Raw genomic sequence first — 23,954 nt, 5'->3', positions numbered from 1 at the left:
TGCAATTGTCAGAGTTATTTTTACTGGTGGTCAGTACTGGGATTCTAGTATAGTGTGCAGAGTAGTGGTCACAGTTGACGTACTGGTTCATATTTCGACCCTCCTATGTTGCGTTTGCATGTTCTTCCACTACTTGGGTGGGAGTTCACCAGGTTAAAAGGTCTAAAACATTCATGTTGGTTTCACTGAAGAGAATGTGATTGTTAAGATTGTCTCCTTAAATATGGCCTGTGATTGACAGGCAACCAGTAGCCCTCCTCTAGCCCAATGTCAGCAGGGACAGCCTCCCCATGACCCTGAACAGGATCAGCGAAAAAGATGGAAGTTCACTGACAGCTGTTTGTTATGTTTTGGTTACATTAACAGTCACTAACTTCCTTCTGGCCCACACGCCTCACTTCTGTGCAGTTTATTTTCCACTTTGTGACAGTGTGAAAGGTTATCTGTTTCTGTGCAATGTGAGTGACTATTGACCTGTTCAGGTTGTTGTCTGACTGAAAGCCAAAGTCAGCTCCCACCAACCTTGTATAGGATAAGCAATTTATAAAAATGGTTGGATGACATGATGCCGCTTTATGAGCGGGTCAAAGCTCTTGTATTGGATCTGAGTAGATTGTTCAGGTCTAACTAATGAAGTGTATTGCACTCTATGTATTTTGTTGTTTTTCTTTTCCAAATAAATGTATTGTTTAAATGCAAATTTCCCTATATCTGACTTAATCTAGAAAAAGGTTATTTTTCAACGCCTGATAGGAAAGTATTGATTGATGGACTTAAGGTGCTAAAAAAAAAAGCCTACAAAAATGTGTTCCAAGATGAAGTGAAAAGATATCCCAAGGAAACAATGAGTGTGCATTGTGGACATGTGTTGGATATATTTAGTTGTTTACTACATTCAAAGTTCTGCTTTTCTTTTCTAGGTGCCCACATTGCTCTCGTCAACCCAACACAAGATGTTGCATCGAAGTGGTCAAGAGGACCCAGAGCGGTACCTGTTTGTGGATCGAGCCGTGGTTTATAACCCGGCCACACAAGCTGACTGGACAGCCAAGAAGCTGGTTTGGGTCCCGTCAGAGCGCCATGGTTTTGAGGGGGCCAGTATCCGCGAGGAACGCGGTGAGGAGGTTGTGGTGGAGCTGGCCGAGAATGGCAAAAAGGTGGTGATTAACAAGGATGACATCCAGAAGATGAACCCTCCCAAGTTCAGTAAGGTGGAGGACATGGCCGAGCTCACCTGCCTCAATGAGGCATCTGTGCTGCACAACCTGAAAGACCGCTACTACTCCGGACTCATATATGTGAGTAACCTAGTTCCCTCTGTGTTTTTTGCATAACTGTACATTTTCTCACAGGGTGATGATTAACCTTGAAACTCACCTCATATTCAGTGTTTCTCGCACACCACAGTTAACCGTTAGCTGTTTATTATGCAATAGCTACATCAAATATTTATCAGTCTGTGTTTGGGACAGCATGGGACATTGAACTTACTGACCACACATGTTGCACATAGTGAATCTGTGTTGGTGTTAAACCATTGCTCTCTTCCACTAAAATTCTTCTCCTGGATGCTTTATACTGTTCAAATACTGTACTGCATATTCTAAACTATTTATAAATGGAACTGTTCTTTGATGTTCTAGATTTCTCTGATTGTGACCCATTTTTATGGTTTTCAGGAATAGAATGTGGGTTGGTTGTCACCTAAGGGAATATCATTAGGAGGGGTGTTGAAAAAACTCAGACCTAACACGACTCAGTCATAGTTCATTTAATCAGAAGTAGAAGGCTTGTTTCAGATGAAGAATGACATTTCATTGTGTCCAAGACACTTTGTTTGTTATATATGCTGCATTCATATTAGGCATGCACACACACACATAATACGCCACGTCATGTCTCAATCACTGTTCTGTATAAAAGACACCGATGCAGAATGCTGGACTAAGTCGACCTTGCAAGTTTCTACAACAGAGGCGGGAAGGAACCTCTATGTAAGGGAATGTCACAATGTTTAGGATTTGATGACTTGCTCTTGGCCATAACAGTAATGCTTGGAAACTAGAAAAAAATGCAAAAAGATGATGTAGGCCGATAAAGAAATAAAATATAGATATATTTTGAATAAGCATACCGGTCTCTAGTCAGTAACCTTTCACATGCTAAAATGGAGGCAAAATAAGATCATGCATTGCATATATGAAATAACGTTTTCTGATTTACAAAAAAATGGTTAAGAGCCAGCAGACATTACAAGCTACAAAGGCACCTCATCAATTAAATGAGGAGTAACTTCATTTCATCTTTCGTCAGTTTCATTCATGAAATCGGACGATGCAACATCTGGCATACAGACGGATTTATCTTCCTAATATGTGACAGCTGACAACTTTGCAGGGCGCTGCCATTTTCAAACCATTTAACCAGAGCATGCGTTTTGGTCACTGCTCACATAGCGCACAAATGGCAAATGTTTGTTTATTTATTTATTTATTTATTTACCATGTCCGTTAAGGAAGATCTAACGTGTTAAATACTCACCTCAAGGTCTTTCTCCCAATGACCAAAATGGCGGTTGATTCAAATAGTAAATTGCGTTTTATCATATAACAGTTATTGCTAATGCATTTAATTGTTCAGCAGTGGTTTGTAATGATTAAGGCCCGACTGATTAATTGGCCTGTTGATTTAATTCCATTCAACCATACCCCCCCAAAAAAGTTAAAACAACTACTAAAACTCAATGTGTTGTAAAACGGGCAAATGTTCCGCATGTAAATCATATCTTTATTGTTCTTAGTCTTAAAATAAGCTATTTTGTTTATTATTATTTTTAATTAATCGGATGATGAGTCAGTTATCAGAATTTTATTTTGCCAAATAGTGGATATCACCATCGTCTTCGAAAAATCCTTTTTGTTCATTCCAAGACCTTACCGTGCTGCGCTTCAGACCGCAACCATATTAATGAAATTATGCAAATGAGTGCGTCTGTGTATCAGTCTAAACTGAATATTTTAATCTTTTTAAAGGTAGAAAATGTGATGGATCTGCATACTTCCTCCAGCATTGGTGCCTAAAATTTAGCATGCACAGTCTTTTACATCATCCTTGTTCCCTTGTGGATTCCCCCCTTTTTTTTTTTTTTTTTTGTCCTACGGTGGCTTGGTCTACGCTTTTTCATGGCTCATGTTCAGCTTGGGATTTTGTTAATTTGTATTTTGGCTAAGACAAATTGCAAACATGTGTTCTCACTCAGTGGGATTTATTTTTTTTTTCGGACAGGAAGAAAATTTCCGAGCTCAGTTGTTTGACTTACCTCCTCAGAGTTCAACGATCCAGTGCAGACAAGTTGGAAGGCCCCCTTACCGTTTCTCATGATGGGGACTTACAATTTAGCTCATGGCTTCTATATATAAGTCAGCGCAGACATTTGACGCACAGCAACATTTAGGTGCTGCTCATCGTCGTAGCATCTGGACCACTTTATTGGAAGGATTTATTTCGACGAGGCAGTGCGTCACAGGCTAATCAGAGCTCCACATTGGGTTTGACCACAGTAGCTTGGAAACAAGCAGGGCTTTTGTGTTGTAAGATAAGCCTCAGCTGTCAGAAAGCATCAGCATTCTTCCATGACAAAAAGATTGTCCTCGTGTCCATCCGTCGGGCGATGTTCCTTTCTTTGGGGCGGCATGGCTCAATGGTAGAATGGTCGTGTCCCAATTCACAGGTTGGGGGTTCAATCCCCAGCCAGTGTGATCATGTCTAAGTGTCCTTGAGCAAGATACTGAACCCCAGTTACTCCTGATGCTGCGTCATCAATAGGTAGATGAGGTCGGAGCCTGAAGTGCTTTGAGTACTCTTGCTCCTTCGCTTCCATCCAAGTTTAATAATCAGAAAACAAAAGACACGCCCAAATCAGTGTGATTTTGATTCCATGCGTAAAACAACTGTGTTGTGTCTTTTGCGTTGCTATGTAATGTACACGTTGATAGTTCTCTTGTGTACAAGGTCTTCTGTACACCACGCAGACGAGTGGAATGAAGGCACCAGCCAGTTACGTACTACCGAGTGCCTTCTCCTCGACAATGGAGAGCAGCATATCCATGTCCTGTCCAGAGATGGCAGATGGGGTCGGCTGTCGTGTCCGCTGTTGCCTGTGTGTTGCTCAGCTGTTACCAGGCCACAGGATCGCCTGCCCTGGATCTGATTTCACAGTGGAAATATCACCTTCCCTTTCCTGGATGTTGAGATATTTGTATGGTATGCTGCTGCCAGTGATAATGGAGGTTCGCCAGCAGTATCTTGGGGATGTGAGGTTTATATCATTTTTATCACTCATGAAAAGGACACAGCAGCTATATTTCATACAGGAAGGAAAAATATATGAGGGCACATCAACTACAAACCCTCACTCTAGTGAAAGGGGGAGCGAATGCTCCTTTACAAACTCCAGTCCATCTCCCCAGCACAAGTCAAGTTTGTTGTGGCAGGAGATACATATGACATCTGGAAAACATTGAAGACATTTCCCTTCTCAAACTAACATACATATTGTATGTGTATGTAGAAAGCAAAGAATGTATTTTTACTTGTATTATTACTCTTTTTGGGGAAAAAATAAATAAATAAATATATATATATATGTGTATATATATATATATATATATATATATAAGCTATAAGCTGCAGTTTTTTATGTTGAAAAGATTTTGAAAAAAATAGTTGTTTACTGCATGTACAGAACAATTTGCACATAAAGGTACATAAACAGATTGTTAAAACAGTGCCTTTTAACACGGCAACAACTTTGCTAATTAAAACAAAGCCGAGCCAAGAGAAAAAAAAAAATCAAGATTTATTTAGCGTATTTTCTGAACTATAGAGCGCCCCTACAGGTGAAAGAAAAATCCACAGAAATGCTGCACCGTTGTATTAGCCGCATGGTTCAAAATCTAGGAAAGATTAAGTGATGGACCATGTCACTAACAAACGTGATTTGGGGTTGTTACACACACCACCTCTGATGTTTTACCTGCATGTTTCCAAACATTAGCGAGAAATACTTGGGTCCAAAGGGGTCCGAAAGGCTCCAAATTGAACTGATTGACCATGATGGTTGCAGGTCTGTAGGTGAGGGGGGTACATCAGGCTCCTATCTTGGTTTCTTCCAGCCTTTCTATGCTTCGTCAACTTCTTTCTGAAGCATTCTTTTTTTTGTCTGCATCATTTATACAAAACATCCACTTGTTTTCAGTCGAGAGACGCCACACGGAGCTATTATATAACGATTTCAGTATGCTGTCTGGTTCCTGGGTGCCTGCTCCTGAATTCCTGTTACAGCGGACTGTAATTGTGATACACATGTCAGCATGTGTGACAGGGTGACGGTTCGTTGGGCACTGAATGGCTGGCTGCACTCTGCGCGCCAATGAATGGCAGGGGGTCTAAATGTAGGAAGTAAAAAATGAAGGCTTTCAAAATAGGCTGGCAATCACCACAAGACATTTTCCCAGAAACCTTTCGGTAATATCATAACAGCTTGGTTCCAGATGGGGACAGAACAAATAATAAAGGTACACTTGCCTTCAGTTTGAATGATGCTTCTGAGGTGCCGAAACTAATCCTCTCGTCTGTGGCAACAAATATTCTCGACATCTAACAACAATTATCACTAAAGGCAGAAAAGAAGTTGCTAAGCATGTGAAACACCGTGCAAGACGCAAGAACAGGAGAAGCACTCACACTTGAAAACCGAATATTAATCCGTCATCAGTTACATCAGATGCATACAGACATATACGATCGGGGTGGAAGGCAGTCTCCACATGATCACATCCGAGATCTGTGATCTCCCTGGCCAACTTTATATCATCCAGCCTGCCTGCAGTTCCCGAAATACATACTTTTTGTGCTTCGTCTTCTCACCAGAATCATGTCAAGGGCTGTGTGCCTCTCGCTCACCGTTCTAAAACAAAATGAGTGAAGCCGTTTCAATTGGCTGTTAGTCAAGTTGGCAGTGTTCACACCCACAACAGAGCATTTTCAAATGCACTAAGCTGTGTGTATCTGTGAAAGTACCAAAATAAAGTATAGCACAGATTCAACCGCACCTCGCTGGTTGTGAAAATAGATCAACTCTGTCTCTTCTATAAAGGATGCATAACGCCTACAGCAATGCACCACGAGGGCCTCCCATCATTTCTATCTTCTCCTTTCTGGTCAATTAAGACTAACATAGCTGAGAGGCTCTCATACCACACACACATCCTTGGGGGCGAATCACTGGGTCCATTACACAGTCAAATGCAACAGCGTAGTAAGGAAGTTGATTAATTGTTGTTTACATTTCATCAAATCTTTTTCTCTATTGACAAAAGTAAGTTTAAGTTTTTGCTGTATTCTTTGGAATTTGTTTAGCATGTTTCACATTGTATTTTATCATTGCAGACATATTCTGGCCTGTTCTGTGTGGTCATCAACCCCTACAAGAACTTGCCCATCTATTCAGAGAACATCATTGAGATGTACCGGGGCAAGAAGAGGCACGAGATGCCACCTCACATCTACGCCATCTCGGAGTCAGCATACCGCTGCATGCTTCAAGGTACAACCTTTGGGTATTGTCACTGACAGATGTGTTAAGATCTTGCTCTGTCAATGTTAGTGAGACTTTTACAACCGGACATGGTTGCCATGCATGACTATACTCTTGCAATTTGATTTGTCGCTTTGTTAAGAATGTATGAAGACTAATTATTAGAAGCAAAAGAGGTGTTTTTAGCCAAGAGTGATTTCAGAAATGTGGTCACACAGACGTTAGCTCGCTTGCAGGCAGTATTGGGTTTACTGCATACTCCAGGAGATTAGTGCGTGGGGAAAGTGTTTAAAGTGTGTGAAAGGTCACAAGGTCAAAGAGAATGTGAGATCATGGATTATATCTGAGAAGTGCGGTGCATCGAGGGGTCATCAACCTGATGTGTTTTTAGCCTTCACCAGCCGTGGACGAGTCACGTCAGCTTTGTGGCGATTATTTAAGGTGACCACTGATGGCAATACTTGCAAATTATGCTTTTTAAAATGGATGATGAACTCAAGTTCTCAAATGTGATTAGTTGTAACCAAAAATGTCTTTCCTGTCTTTGGACAGTTTTGCCCATTCCTTTTTGCACACTTCTTCAGCTCCATCAATTTGAATGGGCAGTTTTGGCGCGCAGCCATTTTAGCATTTCACCAGACTAGAGGTATTCAGTTGGAAAGACATTCACAGAGTTGCCCTGAAGTCAAAGATGAACTGTTTCCAACGACTGCTTTCGAGAGTGCTGCGGAGCAGGTTTTCATCCGGGATGTCTCTTTACAATTAATTAATTTGAATATATACAATTAATTTGCCCTTTATTAGTCCCACAATGGGGAAATTCGAGATTCGAACCCAGGCCTCCTGGGGAGACTGGGTCCTGAACGCGGCGCCTTAGACCACTCGGCCATCCTGGCATTGCTGTATTTACCTTTTACTCATTCCTGACTAGTCTCCCAGCTCCTCCGTTGAAAAATATCCCCACAGCATGATGTTGCCGCCAGGCAGTGAGCGATGCCTCATTTCTTCAAAACATGTTCAAGAGTTCAGTCTTTGTCTCATCAGACCAGAGAGACTCTGGAGCACTGAGAGTGACTATTGGATACTTGGGCACCTCCCCGATTTGGTTTCTTAGTTCAAAGTACAAAGTAGCAATTTTGTTTTTTGTCATTATTTTGACAAGGTATTGTGTGTAGAATTTTAAGTGGAGAAAAAATATTTTATATATTTCCGAATAAAGTTGGACTAAAATATGCCAACAACTAGAAGCCGAAGAAAAAGAACTCCTTTGACACGCAGATGTTTTTGGGGTAATTGAACAGATTCAGGCTCTTCAGTGTGTGACCCAAATAATACCATCACTCGGAGTCAAATGCATGCAAAAAAAGTTTTTTTTTCAGCTTTCATTTTTTTTTGGTTGTCTCCACACCACAGCTGCACAGCTTGTCCGTGCAACTGATGTGTTGTCGTTACCGCCTTCACACTTGATTTCTGGTGCCTGCAGGACGAACGAGATGAGACCATGACTTGTGGGCCTCGATTGACCATGGCCAAAACCACGCTTAGCACTTTCACTTATGCTCTGCACTTCTGGGAAAGTACTTTTTTTTTTTTTTAAACATACAGCTGTGTTCATATCCTGATGTAACTTGCTGACACACGATAGTCGAGCTGTTGAGAGCATGTGGTTTGCTCACTTATTAAAAACTCTCGACCCATGTTAAACATGTTGCGAGATGGGACAATTCCTGCGCCACCATTCTTCTTTGACCCCATTTTTTCCCTGCAAGAGGTTTCATTCTTTTGAGCCCCTGACCAACACAGTGGGAGGTGCACGGTAGCCAGTGGAATGAGGTCATCACTGTCCCCTCGATAAATACCCTGCCGTGCTAAATTCTACACGCTGAGTCACGGTCAAGTTGTCTCTGGAGCAGTCCATTACCCACGACAGGACTCTTTTGGGGGGGAGTGCATCACCATGGATACTGTATGTGGGTGTGTGTGTGTGCGCACGTGTGTGCAACCAAAATAACCACCCCCAGGAAACTCAGATAAAGGTGTCACTTGCTGTGTGACAGTGTTTTAGCAAGCCATGAAAAAGAATGCTTTTTGTGTTACGGGAATCTCCTTTCACCTGTTGAATACAGCCACCGCTCTGTCGAGTTCATGCAGAAAAAAAATGTCATCCAAATCTCATTCCTAACTGCGACTTCACCTCATTTTTTTTTACTAAACAGCTGGTCCTCTTTACTGCGCTGCTGTCCCCTTCACTCAAGAATTATTTCATTCCTCATTTTATTCTTTTTCCTCAAACAAAATCCTCTGGCTTGGAAAGCTGGAATTTCCCACCACATCCTTGAAGACATTTTGGTCCCCCCTCGCTTGACATGAAAAATACGGCCTCAGATCTGCTGGAACTGTTCTAGATGCTCTGTCCTCTTAAGTCTTTATTTCAAGCCTTTTTATAAGAAAAGATGGCAAGCGTAGTCTGGAATGTGCGCTTTGTCCCTTTTAGGATATGGCCAGTGTTGCCGTGGTTAGGCCTCTCGGTTGCTGACAATGTCGTATGGTGAGGTGAACCCTGGCGTTTTGCCATTCCCATATAAATCGGATGGTACCGTTTTATTCTTCTCAAGTGTGTTACCATTGCACGCATTTTGCAACCCTATTTTATTTGTCAATGAAAGATATATGAATGTTCATGACTAAATTACCTTTCATTTAGAAGGTGTACGTTGGTGGATGTTCTTAGTGTCATCTTTGTTTGTGCAATTGCTTTTATTATAATTTGGGATCTCTTTGTTGCTCCGGATGGAAATTACAAGTTCAAATGCAATTGAGACATGCAAGAGAATTGCTACTTAATCTACGTCTGATTTAAACTATTTTTTAATAATGAATGAAAGCATGAAAACTGTTTGACATGTCTTTTTTTTCATTCGATCTTCATTTTGTAACTATCTTGAATCTTTCGCTGAAACCCCAAATTATTTTAACGGCGTGTTGATCTTGCTATGTGCAGTGAAATGAAGTTGAATGAGATCAAGGAATGTGTGTTTATTTATCAAATATCCAATCAAATCAACAAGTAGTCTCTTTATAAATGAATAAGAAAAAAATTAGAACATTCTGATTTTACTTTTGAGCCTTTTTGGCTTTCTTGCTAACTATCATTATTTCCCATGATTTTTACTTCATTCTCAAGTACTTTGAAAACTTAATTCAATGAGACCGAATCATTAATTAGTTTTTCACATTACAGATTAGGGAACGTCAACGATGAGCACCCGGTATATTTTTTGGGGGGTGTGACAGCAACATACATGAATGAGTTGCAATCCCATTATCAGTCATTTTAGTTGCAAGATGAAACTATTTGTTTGAGAAGGAGGGTATTGGAAGGTGATTGAAAAGCACAGAACAAGAGACCAGGAGTTTTGCTAAAGCAGGAGAGGGTAGAGTTATGGGGGAAAGAGAGCAGAGGGGAGATGGGAAATTCAGAGGGGGCATTGTGCTGGACAATGGAGGCTTTGTGCAGTCTGAAGGGGGCTGGGACTTGTGTGCTCTGTGGGTGCGGATGCAGACGGGTACTCCCGAAATCTCCCCTTGGTAACGAGGCCTTTCTCTGGGGCAATGAGGGCGAGCGGAGCCAGTGGAGGGTACACATATCGTTTGAGTGACAAAACAGGTGTGGTGTGTCAGACGGAGAATGTGTGTGCGTGCGTGCATGTGTGTGTGTGTGTGTGTGTGCTTAAGGAAGGGGGATCATACTCTTCAAAAGGTCTGTCTGTGCACGGAGCATTTTCATGAGATGACATTCAGACAAATGTGAGGGCTGTTTAAACAGTTTGTTGCTCACGCACACACACGCACACACGCACGCACACCTCCACACACACACAGTGTAATACATATTGGATTGGTGGACGCATCTTTTAAGAGGAGGCAGCTGTGTAAACCATGCAGAAAACGGTTATATTTCTGCTGTGATTTTATAGCTTAGTCCTGAGTTATAGATGCATTACTCAGCATATGCTTACGCCTCATTGCCTCCCGTATCATTAGCCTTTTTTCACCCAGATTTCTGAAAGGGGGATTCCCTGCTTTCCAAATCGGCATCACGTACTGTATTTCAAAAGCCGCCGCGGGCATCGTAATCGTGCGCCTGCCCATGGTATCAACTGCGCTTCGCCGATCACTGTCGGGCACAATGCACTGACGGCCCGCTGAACAGAGCAGAGGTGGCCCAAAATTACACCGCCGTGACAACCGGCCACTCTGATGTTGGAAGTGGCCGCAGAAACGCACATGCACACACAGACAAATACATGAAAAAAGCCTCGTTCTGGCGCATTGCACAAAGAGCCTGTGTGAAATGACAAAGCCACCCAATGGTTGCCATCTGCAATCGATTACTTTGCCAAATGCTTTCTGCCATATCTCCTGTAACACCTTACTCTCTCCTCTCATTGGCCGGAAGGTGAAAGCCAGAGAACAACACCCACAGAAAAAATGAATTCTTCGGTACTATTTGTGGAAATACTGTTGGAAAAAAAACAATCATTAAGTGAGATAGGTAAAATAGATTTCCTAAATGGTTCCTGTCATCGAATGTTTGTTTTTTTTTCATTTTTTTTATTTAGCATAAAAACTTGATCTCATTTGGCTGTGCAGTTGTATCTAATAGTGCAGAGGAGTGAACGCATGTTTCCGTGTATGCAGAGTTAATGGTGGCAAATGGTTAAAGTGAGCAGAAGTAGGCTGGAACAACACAATCGAAAGTCCAGACTGAAGTGTGACATCACTCCGTCTGTTTCCACTCTTGCCCCCACTCAACGGATGTTATCCACCCAAATGCCGAGACTTGTGACAAGAAAGTGCAGCCATGGATTTCTCATCTCTCATTGTAGTACTAAACAGTTGAATGATGTGTTTGTGCCCTTTTGCCAAGGCTTATGAAGAGTCTTCATGAGTCACAGGAAATAAAAGGCATTACATCAAAGAATGCATTTCTCAGCCTAATGACGCTTTCCACACCATGCGAGAACCTCACCATGAGAAACATGTGGGGCCTGGATTTCGTCGCCACAATCTCCTCTTTTCCCTTCACAGATTTTTCTTATTTCACCTATGCTTTGAGGAAATTATGAGGGGAAAAAATCTGGCTGAATTACCCCTGAACTCTGGATAATATAAGAAAGGGCCAAACATATGTCCGCAAGACATGGAGCTGAACATTTCATTTTTTTTTTAGCACGCAAGTGAGGTAATCCACTGACCACATTTACTGGTCTTCATTTATTTTGTATGACAACGATTTGTTTTTCTAAATATAGACTCGCTTTTTAGATAATCAATGCAACACCCACAAGTACTGATAACTTGCCATCTTTTTGACACATTGCAAATCATTTTATTTGGATGTGTGATGTTTTTTTTTCTCTGTTTGCTATTAATGTGATGCAAAGTGTGCCAAGTAATAAGAAGGAGGTGAAACAAATAAATAAATCATGATCTGTTTTCAATGTGTTTGTATGGCCATCGTTACATATCTACCTGTCTTAATAAGGTTTTTTTTTTTTTCTTTACTTAAAAGTGCAAAGCATTTCATTGTGATTGACAATTTATTTTCTTATGGCTTGGGGCGACTATTGTTAGTGTTTTTTTCCTGTGCTTTAAATTATGCGTCTCCTCACTAAATAATCACATGTCATATACTGGCTACCTCAATGCTGCATTCATTTTGGTGAGTTTTTATAGTGCTCAGGGGGTAAAAAAAGGGAGCACATAATGATAACGGTGTAACTCTGGGTCATTCACAAGTCAGACGAGGATGTCATTCTGTTTAAAAATCAGTAAGAAATTTTGAATCAGTTATGCCTGCTGTAATGAAAATGGACCAGACAACAAGTGGAAAGGAGTGTCACGCAAGCCCAATTAGGGGAATGGCAATTGGATGTCACGGACCGTTAAGGTCACGGCCACAGGGGAGACAATCCCTCATATTCTCAGTTGCATGCACACTTGAGAGCCACTTCATGACAGTTGACATGTCATTTTAAATGAATTCACAAAAGTTGACACGGGTTTCCATTAATCATTCTTATTATTTTCTTCTCAATGAATTACAATATGTAATCAATAAAGATTTTCAATTGGAATTCTTCACCTTTGAGCTGGAATTTTCAATTTCATTTTTTCTTTCAGTTTTAAACATTGTATTTTTATAACCCAGAACCAAGACCAAGAATTATAAAGTATTTTATTTATTTTTTTTTTTTTATGAACAATACGCAAGAACTGCTCAGTGAGCAATCCGAGGCCTCATGAAGCTGTTACTTACATCTGCAGTTTGAAATTGTACAGCCTAAGTGTGAATGACTATGGCTTCCGCTCTTTTCCTCTCTGTTGGTGTGTGTGTGTGTGTGTGTGTGTAGAAGCCTTGACACACACACAGCACAGGGGGTCCCTAACTCACTGTGCTAATTTCCGCGAGGGAGTGGACGTTCACTAACCCCTGATGACAAACTATTTTGGTCTGTGATCTCAGCTGCCAACTGCCGTCTTTAGTCCCAACCTGAATCAATGCAGAAACCGCCATAGGATTTCATCCGCAACTATGTCAGTGCCTTCTATATATAGCAGATTTACATTATGTGCTCCAATGTGCCACTTTATCACTCCTAATCTGCCTTTCCAGCTGCTCTTGCTCCTATCTGGTGTGTTCCCGCCACATCAGTTGTTTGGTCTCCCGGTCCGTCACTTCTTGAAAGAGTGCCACATTCCTCCTGTTATTGGAAATTTCATGGTCATGTCTTCCCTTATGTTCATTAATTCATCAAGTGAAAACGGTCAACGTTGTTACGCATTACATACAAGCACAGCGACAAGTGGTTGATTAAACACGAAACGCAAAAAGCCATAAAAAAACGGTCGAAATCAGGCGTGGGCAAACTACGGCCCGGGGGCCACATGTGAATCGTTAATTGTTTTAATTCGGCCCGTCGAACTTGAAAAAAATTAAATGAATCAACCGTGTTAATGTTTTATTTTCTAAATATTATGTTGTGTCAAAGACAGATATTTGGTTGTAATATGAGCTGAGGTTACCAAACCACTCCACCCCTCTGTCAAATTTTACAACGCATTGTGGCCCACCAATCAAAAAGTTTGCTCACCCCTGGTCTAAGTGTTCGACATTTTGTCTTGTACACACCTGCTTCTCATTTGCCCTCATCTCGCAACCTGCCGAAAATGACGCCCACTCTGCACCCCAGAGGCCCCGGAGCTGATAGGAACTGCTGAATTCCAGCACACACGCAGAGATTGGTTGACACAAATGGCCAGTCAGCTCTGTGGGGTTGTCTGGCCTGCTCCTCATGGACTCGTGCATGCCTTTGAATGCCAAACTGGCAGCTGGTCCAACAGCATGGAAATGACTAATGCTTAGTCATTCGGCGGTTACAAAAAGCCACAGTGAATGTACTGAAACATGCATCGTTTTACCTCACAAATGTTTCATCTTTGAGCCAGAGGTTTTCAAATATCGCCGCTAGTCATTAACTATCATTAACTGCAAACATTTTCTGATGTAATTTGAAGCGTTTCTTCTTTTTACAGTTATTAAAAACAGAACTTCTCTACAGTAACTGTGGCTACCAAAGTACATTGTATGCCTTTTGAAAAGTGTCAATGTGACTTGTATGAATTAACAAAAATAGCTCATGTTACACTTGGCACAGTTTAAGAGAAACATTCTGAAAAGATAAACGATATTCTTCAAAGATGAATTCAAAGCATGTGCCGGTAACCAGAACAGTGTCCATGTAATTATTGCGACTGAGTACTTCAAATTTTCTCTTTGGCTTTTGCAAAGGACAATTCTGTCTTAGCTTTTTATTTGACATTTTAAAGCAAACACAAAGATTCATAGAGTGCTCATTAAGCAGCAAAAAGCTCGACGCAAAACAAACAACATTGCCAAAACAACAAAGGAGTTCACACCAGGGGGTAAGAAGTGTTTTGGACTGGTCAAGCTTTTCTTCAGACTTAAACCCTATACAGCATGCATTTTACATGCTAAAGAGAATAAGCTCCCAAAGCAAATAACAACTGAAAGAGGCTGCGGTAAGACTTAAGAATGAACTCATTCCTATCAATTTTAAGTCTTGTCTCTTTCAACGTGTTTGCCAAAAAAGTAGCAATTGCTTTAAAAAATGGTGTGTCGTTACAAATAATCCTTTTTTAAATTGTGCATCACATCCACAAATCCAAGAGTGTTGATTCTGCTCTCGTATAAGGTTGAACGGAATAAAGGAATTTACCTCACAGTGTAAATACCTTTTGTAGGAGCGCATACAATAAACATGAATCTTGTTTTGCTTTAAAAAGAGAGATAAGAGTGCCGCCGAGTGCGCAGCTGTGGCTAAATGTCACCAAATCTAATAGAGATGAGTCGCTCGAGTGCTCAGGATTTCTGATGCGTGTGAAGTGGTTGCCACGGTGATAGACCTTCCACTGCATTCAACTGCATTTTACGACTTCTTTTATCAAGCAGCAGCGTGGAAGAAATGTTTTACACAGACCCACTTGGAAGGACAACAAAGGTTAAGAAAAAAAGAAACGTACAATCCAATATCCCCTTGTTTAAATACAGCGTACGTGTCACAGTGTTCATTTGTTCAATTTCTTTAAATATATGCAAATATGTATGTAAATGTCAAATAACATGTGGGAATTGAAATTCAGTTACACTTCTCTGTTGTCCATTATTGAGAGAATTTTTTTTTTTTTAAATGGACCTAATGCTGGCCCGTGTATGCAATTGGTGACTTAAACTTTTGGGATGTTAGAGGGAGCAGGAACATTTCTTAGGACAAAATCTAATACTTTTGTTGGTTTGTTGTTTTTTTTTTAAAACATTTTTGTCAAAGCTGTATTCTATCATTTAATTTTTACGCAAGCTTGATAAATGGGAATAATGAAAATCATTTGGACTTTGGTTTTGGAGTAGTGAGAGTGGGAATGCTGTGGAATGTGAAGAATTGAGGTTTGCTTAATCCTCTTTGGGGATAAATTATTAGCAGCAAAAGGAACCCCGCCGTCCGAGACACACTGTGAACGAAAGTGACATTCTTGTTGAGTATGTATAAATCTTTTCCACCCACAATATAATATTTACATGTGTAATGTGTGTCAGTTCGCAAGACTCCATGAGCCGTGTGAATGAAGTGCTTTCAATTTTACATGAAGCAATCAGTTCAATTCAGTCTGACCGTGTCGAGCAATTAGTTGGCATCGGGCTATTTTCTCTTCAGTGTCATAAGACACTGTAGAAATATTATCTTCTCATCGTATTCACTTCCAACTTGAATGATGAGTAACTACTCTGTCTTATTTCCATAATTTCCACTCTGTCTTTGCATAACTTCTTTTCCATCAAAATTAGTGGCTGTGACATGTTACAGATTCTATCGAGGTGAACGTCTCTCCGTTGGGGATAATGATTGTATGAAGTACTTTTTTTCTTTTTTTTTTTAACGACTTTGTACTTTTTGTGCTCTGTGAGGTTTGAGTGATCTGGCTTCCCATCATACGTGCAGATGTTAGATTATGGGAGAGGTGAGTTGGAGGAAGAGTGAAATGCGAGCCACTGAGAGAGAAGGAAAGCACAAGGGAAAAGAGAGATTTAGTGAGGAAGTTGAGAGATTCTGGAAGGAAAGAAAATATTTTATATGATTGCCCTACACTTTACCAGCATTGCATCCTGGGAAAATATGACCGAACAAAGAGGCTGCCAAGTAGGCCAAGGTGGCCCACCTGGACCAAGTTGACTTTCTCACACTGGGGAAACAACTTTGTAAGTTAATGTAGGCATTAGAATACGTCTTAGCCAGAAGTGCGTGTATCCAAACGCTGAAGAACAGAAGGTCCAGAGAAGAAAATGGAATATCCTGGATGTCATTTTTCTTCTCGAACTGCTTTCTAGTTTGGGGATAGGTTGTTGAAAGCAATAACTTTCAGAAAACCACAGGAGATATGGGATGCAAGGAATGATAATCTCACTGGACGATGATGGATGTCTACTGGAGAGCAAGGTCAAATCGAAGAGAAGCGAACGTGAGCAAGAGAGCTTAAGAGGAGAAATAGCGGTAGAGGTGGAAGTGACTGCTGAGCTCATGGACGTTCAAACGTGCTGTGTACTTAGCAATCACCTACAATGTTTGTCCTTGTACCGCTTGACACTTTTTTTTTTTTAACCCTTAGATGATTTAAATTTTCATGTTGCCACTACTGCCTGAGGACATACACGAGTCCCTTGGAGAGGATTTTCATTCCAGAAAAGCCTTTCCTGTCCCATGGCGATCATGAAGACACTTGTGTTACTGGATATGACTTAAGCCGCACTTGAAAAAAATTCCAATGGTGCTCAAGGCTGTTAATTTTAATTTCAATTTAAATTTAAAACGGATTTGTTTGTCATTTTGTGCCGATTGCAGAAATGATGGAGTGTAGTTTTGCTAGCCATGATGTCATACATGCAAACCAGCCTCTCGCTTTAATCAGTCAAAGCTGGTTGATGCAGCTGTTTTGCGACTGTGCCTGGTTTGGGTTCTCCATTGCGTGCCAGTTAAGGAGATTTAGCAGGACTGGTATCAGGCCATGTTGGTGCAACTGCTAACCATCAAGTTTGTATCGGCTGTGGAAAGCAGACTGGAAGATTTTTCAAAATGTGACCAATCACAGCAAGCTGCTTATTGGTCTTTCCCAACATCCAACACAAAACTGATTATATTTTTTATTCTTTTGTTCACATTTGCATCTGCCGTTCTACCTTGCCCACTTTAGCTTATATATACAGATGAGTGTTCACACTTAAGTGTGAGGACCAAAGGGCATTTCTTTGAAAGACAGTACCTTGACAGTCGTTTGAGCTGGGTGTGAAAAGTGATACACGTGAACAAGGTGTGAGTCGAAAAGCTATGTGCAGCCCCGCTCTTCATCCCATGCTGGCTGTGAACAGAATTTTTTTTAAAAAAAGAAGGAGCTCAAACACAACGCCAGTTTTCCATAGGCCTATTCAGCAAGGATGACCTCATTCATGAACCGGATTCAAGTTTGTAAATCCTACAAATAGACACAGCGGCAGCAGCGTCTTAGATGGTGTAAGATGATGAACGTGGTGGCTTTGCCAGCATTTAGTTGAAAGCATGGAGAGGTGTTTCTGAATTTATCTTCCAGGAAATGAAAAAGCTTCTCACTTCCTGCCACAAGAATTCCAGCAGATATTGAAGAACGCAGGAAGAAAAAGAAACACTAAACCAACTGGTCTTTTTATAGAGAAATTAAAATTTGAACCTCAACTCGCATCTTTGTGATCGAAACAGTTTGATTAACCCCATGAAGGAAATGAAGGAATTATAAGAGAAAGGCTGTTCCGTGAACCTTTTATGTGAACCAAAGTTCAACTTCACAACTTTAGTTGAAGCAAAATGGATTATAATGCAATGTTGGGAAAGTCCAAAGATGAAGTACGTAAGCTGGTCCGTGATTTAGACTCTCAGGTTAGCCTACATAACAAGCATGTCAATATTACCCAATAATTAAGGTTTTAAGCGTCCCGTACCAAACCTCAGTCGGGTTACAAGTTTATATTGGAACCAAGAGGAGACGGCCTGTATTTTGGTGCCGATTATATCCTAGTGTAGTAACTCGCACGCTTTTCTAAGAAAAACAATTGCTTTACATGTAATCTTTGGCCCTAAAAAAATCTTCATTGAAAAGTTCTTGGCTGAAAGTATACTATTAGATCGCAGAGAAACTTTTCACTTCACTTTTTTTTACTTTTAAATAAATCTAAGAGTATTAAAAAGTGAATCACGTTAAGTGGAGATGATTGTTGCTGTTTTGGCTTTGTTGATGGAATGTACGTACTTTTTCACGGGTGCAGACTGCCTGCAGTCCTTAACAGCTGTCGTTGTATTACACGAGGCTTTTAATCATCTGGTTCAGTTTTGGGGTGGGGGGGGAAATTCGGGATGTGGGTTTGGTGAGGGCTTAAATGTGGGTTGTGGTTGTGGATGTGATGACGGTACTTACTTTACAGAGGGATCGTATTAGATTAGGTTAAATTGTGGATTTAATGTTTTCAGGATAAGTCGTGTTGCAGTGTTGATTTTGACTTATTCAAAAGCATGACGACATTTTTAGACGACGTACATTGTTCCCTGCAAAAGGTTTATTTGCCGTCAGCTTCTGGCAGCAAACTTTGGTGAATGCACACCTCAATGAGCAAAGTTAATCCTGTCATCGGGATTTGGGTCTGTATTATGCTTTAATGAAAGGTGAAAGACCTTTCCTTACTAGTCTGTGTGTCAGTAATGTTTGTTACGCTGCAAGACTTTGCTGGAGACTGACCTGGAGCATTTTTACCATTTGCTCTTATGTCACTTTGATTTCTGAATGTTTTTGAGACAACTTGTGGAAAAAAAATGCAAAACAAAGAGATGGTGACCTTTTTCTTTTCTCATCTCTTCTCTACAGATCGTGAGGACCAATCAATCCTTTGCACGTGAGTATAGTGTCTCCTTTCATGAAAGCGCTTCATATATCTATATATAAAAACATTGATTGCGTGAATTATTGTCAAATTTTATTAGAAATGTCAGTGACTGAAACTGATTGGAATTAAAGTCGATCAAAAATCATGTAATGTTTTAAGGCATTCATGAAATTAATTCATTGGAAAAAATATGTTAAAAAATGTATTCTGCATTTTACATTTTACTCACAGTTTTCATTCCAAACAATGTTGAACCTTTGTTGACTTGTTTACCTCTGTTAACAGCTATCAAGATTGGTAAAATTGCACTGCTAGGAATGATGAGAAGCAAATTTCATTGGGGAAAAAAATGATGGAAGCCTTGATAAAAGTGTGATTTTGCGCAAAAAAAGAGTTAGTTGTTCTTTAAACAAAATCATGAGTGGCCATTAAAATTACATTTACACTTTCCTTCCACCTCACAATAACCGTTCGTAGTCAGCAGCAGTTTAAGTCGACCACAAACCCTCGGCATATTCATGCACATCTGTTGCCGGAAGAGAGCATCTAGCAGCTACAAATGTCTGCGTGGGAACATGAAAGTGACCCAAAATTGATTTTGGCTGCTGCAAATATGTTTTTAAAATTACTAAACACAGTTTGGACGCATGTATTTTTGTGTCGACCAGTTTTTGTGGATGACACAACCGAGTTGCCCTACTTCAGATACATGTGATCCAATTTTCCAACTACCATGCAGAAACCATTTAAAGGCAAAATTCCTCTGAAAAAGAAATCCTAAAAATGAAACTTTCCCTTTTGGTTTGTTCAGTTTTGGCCAGAGGAGTTTTCTACTTCTTTTTGCACTGTTTTCTATTGAAATGCAATGACATGCATTTCCAAAAATAACACTACTCACATCTGTGCCTATTATTTGATTCAGTCATCCACTATAATCAATTCGAATTTAAAAAAAAATCCAGAAAACAAATTGTTATATAATTAAAATGTGATTTTTTTGTAATTCATACAAAGCGCCTAATTATTTTTTTCCTCACTCCTATTGTATTTACAATATTTCATCTACAAATGTATCAACATAAAAATGTTACATTGTTAAGTGTTGAAGTCATGAAACAGTATGCATTCGAATTGAGTGTATAGATACAAATAGATGGATAAAATAATTGTTTTATTAGCAACTGTGGGCACGTGCCTCTGTAAAAATGAATTCACTCACTTCTGCCACTCTATGTTGAAAGCTATGTCACAGTCCAGTCCTCTACCGCATATCGTGTTCGGTGTTACAGGCAAGCTGGAGTCTTTCCAAGCTGACTGTGGGTGAAAGACAGACTAGACGCTAGGAGTAGTTTATACGTCATACGCCCACATGTCTAATTAGCTACTTTGCTGTATAAAAGCACACACCATTGCATTAAACATCCCACATGAAAAGGCAAAGGCAGTTTATAAATTCTCTTGCAGCTATTTTGCAAGATTGCTGTGGAAAAGAAGCTGAAGATTGCATAGTGACTGTGACACTGAATAAATGTGGACATTTGTGGAAATTGTATTGGATGTTTGGCACAATAGAAATCCGTCCTACATGTTGTAATAACTACTGTGGAAACGTGTAATTAAAACAAGAAAACTAGTGGTGGAGGAAGCTTTTTGATCTGTACTGTTTGATGAATGTTACACTTTCATTTTGGTATTTGACACAATGAGTTTGTGTCATTCATCATTTTGCTGAAAATACTTTTCAAAGTTGCCCCGCCAAAGTTGCCCAAAGTCAGCTGGGATTGACTCCAGCATGCTCACCACTTTGGTGAGGATTAAGCGGTACAGAAAATGAATGGATGGGAAGTTACCCACAGATTTCAACAAAAATCTTCTTTTGACTGAACAAATATGTTATTTTTCCTTATTTGCATTTATTTGGCATGTAAATTAAGCCTTTGCATGCGATACAATTCACCAAAGTAGTCTACTTTTCTTCGAATCAGCTCTCATATCGATGACGTGTTGATGTTGATAATCACAGTTGCATACAAGAGTTAAAGGGAAGGCTTGTCAAACTTTACAGATGGCAGTAAATCCAAGTTTCAGCTGCCCAACCACTGAAATGCTCGATTTACAGCCCAGATGGTTGTCTGATACGAAATGGAAACACGTCATTGAAAATGCCTCCACGGACGCTTTAAATGAAGAACTTGTCCAATTTCTCACTTTAGTTATGGATGTCACTCAACATTTAAAATGTGAAACATCACTCTTCCTATTTGGAGTGAAAAGCCTGTTTAGGATGGGGCTTAATTCCAGAAATGTATTCCACCATGATATTTTCTCACTCGTGCATAGCAATGAAAACATGCAGTCAAAATGGATGTGCTGACCTTCATTGCCATGTCTGCATCTTGCCTTTGCGGACTCACCCCTTGCATCTAAGCGCAGAGAAGCTAATAACCAGCTTGACTAAAGCCACTGGTATGTTGCCGCATGTAGACCTGCTGGACTGCCTTCTGTCTTGGCCGTGGTTTTCCAGGCTCTGGGAAGCCGAGATGGTCCTCTCTCAACACAGCTATCATTAGAAACTCGCCTGAAAGCAGAGCCTGGAAACTTTGGAGAGTGTCCCACAAAACCACATGGTGGGCCGTGAAACCATTTTGGCAGATGGGTGATTATTTAGAAAACAACAGCTTATGCTCCGTCCCTTTTGTTTCTTTATTTTTCATTGATCTTTTTGAGGTTCAACTTTAATGTTTTTGTGTCTGTACCTACCACAAGTGACGTGTGCCCCCCCCCCCCGCTGTACAGTATATTCACAATTTCAACCCCTTTCCTTTCAGAGGTGAATCAGGCGCTGGGAAGACGGAGAACACAAAAAAAGTGATCCAGTACCTGGCCCATGTTGCCTCCTCTCACAAAGGACGCAAAGACCACAACATTCCAGTAAGAGCCCCACTCTTGACTTTCGATTTTGCAAAGCATTCTTACTCTATCATCCATTCTCTCCCTTTAACCTCGGAATTGAATGGTCATGTTGACTATGTTATTACACGATAGTAATAAGTGAAGTAGCTAACCTAGTTTGCATATTTTACCGACTAGGAATCCCATGCTAATCAACAGCTAACTTAATGGATTTGTGTGTAGCTTGTCCCTGCTTCATGCCATGCAATGGCAGTGTTCATGGGCGGGGGGCTCAGCTTGTGTCTGACATAACTTGCATTTGTTTATCCATAACGAACAGCCAGAATCTCCCAAAGCATTCAAGCTTCAGGCAAGTGCATCTCCCGCTATATCAATATGTGTTATCATCTGTGCGTGTCTGTTTGCATGCCCTTATCTTCAAATACCCACCGCTTCCAAAATGACTTTGCATGATTAATCGAAGCTTCTTTCTTTGTGAGGTATTTGTTTGTGCTGGCTCAGCTTCCCCTCGGGATTATTTGAAGCCCGCTAAATCTGCCCTGAAATCAACTGGCGGATGAAATGAAAGGCCAGAATACAGTTTTAGGAGAAACACAAGTCAAATGTGCTTAAATAAATCTCACATGGCCTATTGCATTGGGTACTGTTTGTCATTTCTTGTGTATTTGATGTCTGTATCACAAACTACCGCACACAATGGTCATAGTGACTGTAATATCGCATTGCAGGAATTGTTGCAGTCTCCTGAAATCTGACACTGCACCGCTAATTATCAGCGCGGTATTCTTTTTTTCATATTTTGGATTTATAACAGGGCTCACCAAAACTGAGGTCTACTTACTGAGATTAATACCAAGGGCTACTAATTCAACGGACTTTTGACCAATTTTGCCCAAAGGACCTTTAATTGTGTCATGTTAATGAGTTCTCGGTGAAGTTTTAACATTTTCAAATGATCAATGATAGAAAATCACAATTTTCCATCACTGGTGAGCTATTAGCTAAGTTTTAGTCGTATAGTGTAGATGCATGTGTTTAGCATAACATAACGAAACTTTTAACATTTATAACTGGGTTTACGAAAAATGAGAATTGGATGGTGGCATCCCTAACTGGATTTGTTGACAGCCCTCAAATTTCTCTGCATGTCGTACTACATGTAATGTTGTCCTAATGTAACCATTGGCTGATTTCCAGCTAACCCAAAACTAATGTTAAATACATCTGTCTGTTGCAAATATAGAACATGATAAGGAAAGGATTCCTTGTCTGCCGCTTTAAGGTCCACAAAAAAAAAAAAGAAGCCAAATGATCGTTTAAAATATGCTGTGAGCAAGTACGGTAACTGTAAACCTTGGGCCTCAGTACTCCCCCTGCCATCGGTCTGACCTCCCATCATAGCGCTCTCCTTCTGCAGCACATTACGGCTGCGTCTGAGCAAAAGCCAGAGGAATGTGGACTCAGTGATTGAGAAAAAAGCATGGTAGGGGGAGAACATATGAGGTAGTGGAGAAACACACCAAATCACTTGGGAATGTCTGTCTATTCCGAAGTAGTACATGTGCCGATTTCCGAGTTATGATATGTAGTAGTCGGCTTCAAAAGACACTGAGTAATAGCTGCATGAAAGACTAATATTTGCTTGTTACTGAATTATGCTCCATTTCACATGTCCACTTCGAAGCCACAAGAACTATTTTCACCCTTTTTGAGGTTGAGTTGATTACACAAAATCTGAAGAAACATGTCGGGTAAATGACAACCTAATTGTCTCTCTGTGATAAAAGAACCAACAATTTCAAATATAAATAAGAGACAGGGTGAACTTTATTCAATTATCCATCCATTTTCTTTAGTTCTTGTCCTCATTCGTGCCGCATGAGTGTTAGAGCTTGACCCAGC

General features: G+C 40.4%; 1 protein-coding gene across 2 annotated transcripts in view; it reads left to right on the top strand.

Annotated features, from left to right (window-relative positions):
• The window catches only part of LOC148322811 (myosin-10), a 41,294-nt gene that overhangs the window by 1,075 nt on the left and 16,265 nt on the right, over positions 1-23,954 (top strand). The window contains exons 2-6 of one of the 2 annotated variants that reach the window (XM_088317281.1): positions 921-1,298; positions 6,451-6,607; positions 19,121-19,148; positions 21,968-22,070; positions 22,372-22,401. In XM_088317281.1, coding sequence (XP_088173407.1) covers positions 954-1,298; positions 6,451-6,607; positions 19,121-19,148; positions 21,968-22,070; positions 22,372-22,401 — 663 coding nt within the window. In that variant the 5' untranslated portion in view covers positions 921-953. The remainder of the gene's footprint in view (positions 1-920; positions 1,299-6,450; positions 6,608-19,120; positions 19,149-21,967; positions 22,071-22,371; positions 22,402-23,954) is intronic. The other variant, XM_088317283.1, reaches the window with a different exon arrangement.

The sequence above is a fragment of the Idiotropiscis lumnitzeri genome, chromosome 15 (assembly GCF_059441095.1).
Source record: "Idiotropiscis lumnitzeri isolate Australia: NSW breed Sydney's pygmy pipehorse chromosome 15, RoL_Ilum_1.0, whole genome shotgun sequence".
Classification (NCBI taxonomy): Eukaryota; Metazoa; Chordata; class Actinopteri; order Syngnathiformes; family Syngnathidae; genus Idiotropiscis; species Idiotropiscis lumnitzeri.
Note: the sequence above shows the minus strand (reverse complement) of the source record. Positions and strands in the feature narration are given on the sequence as shown.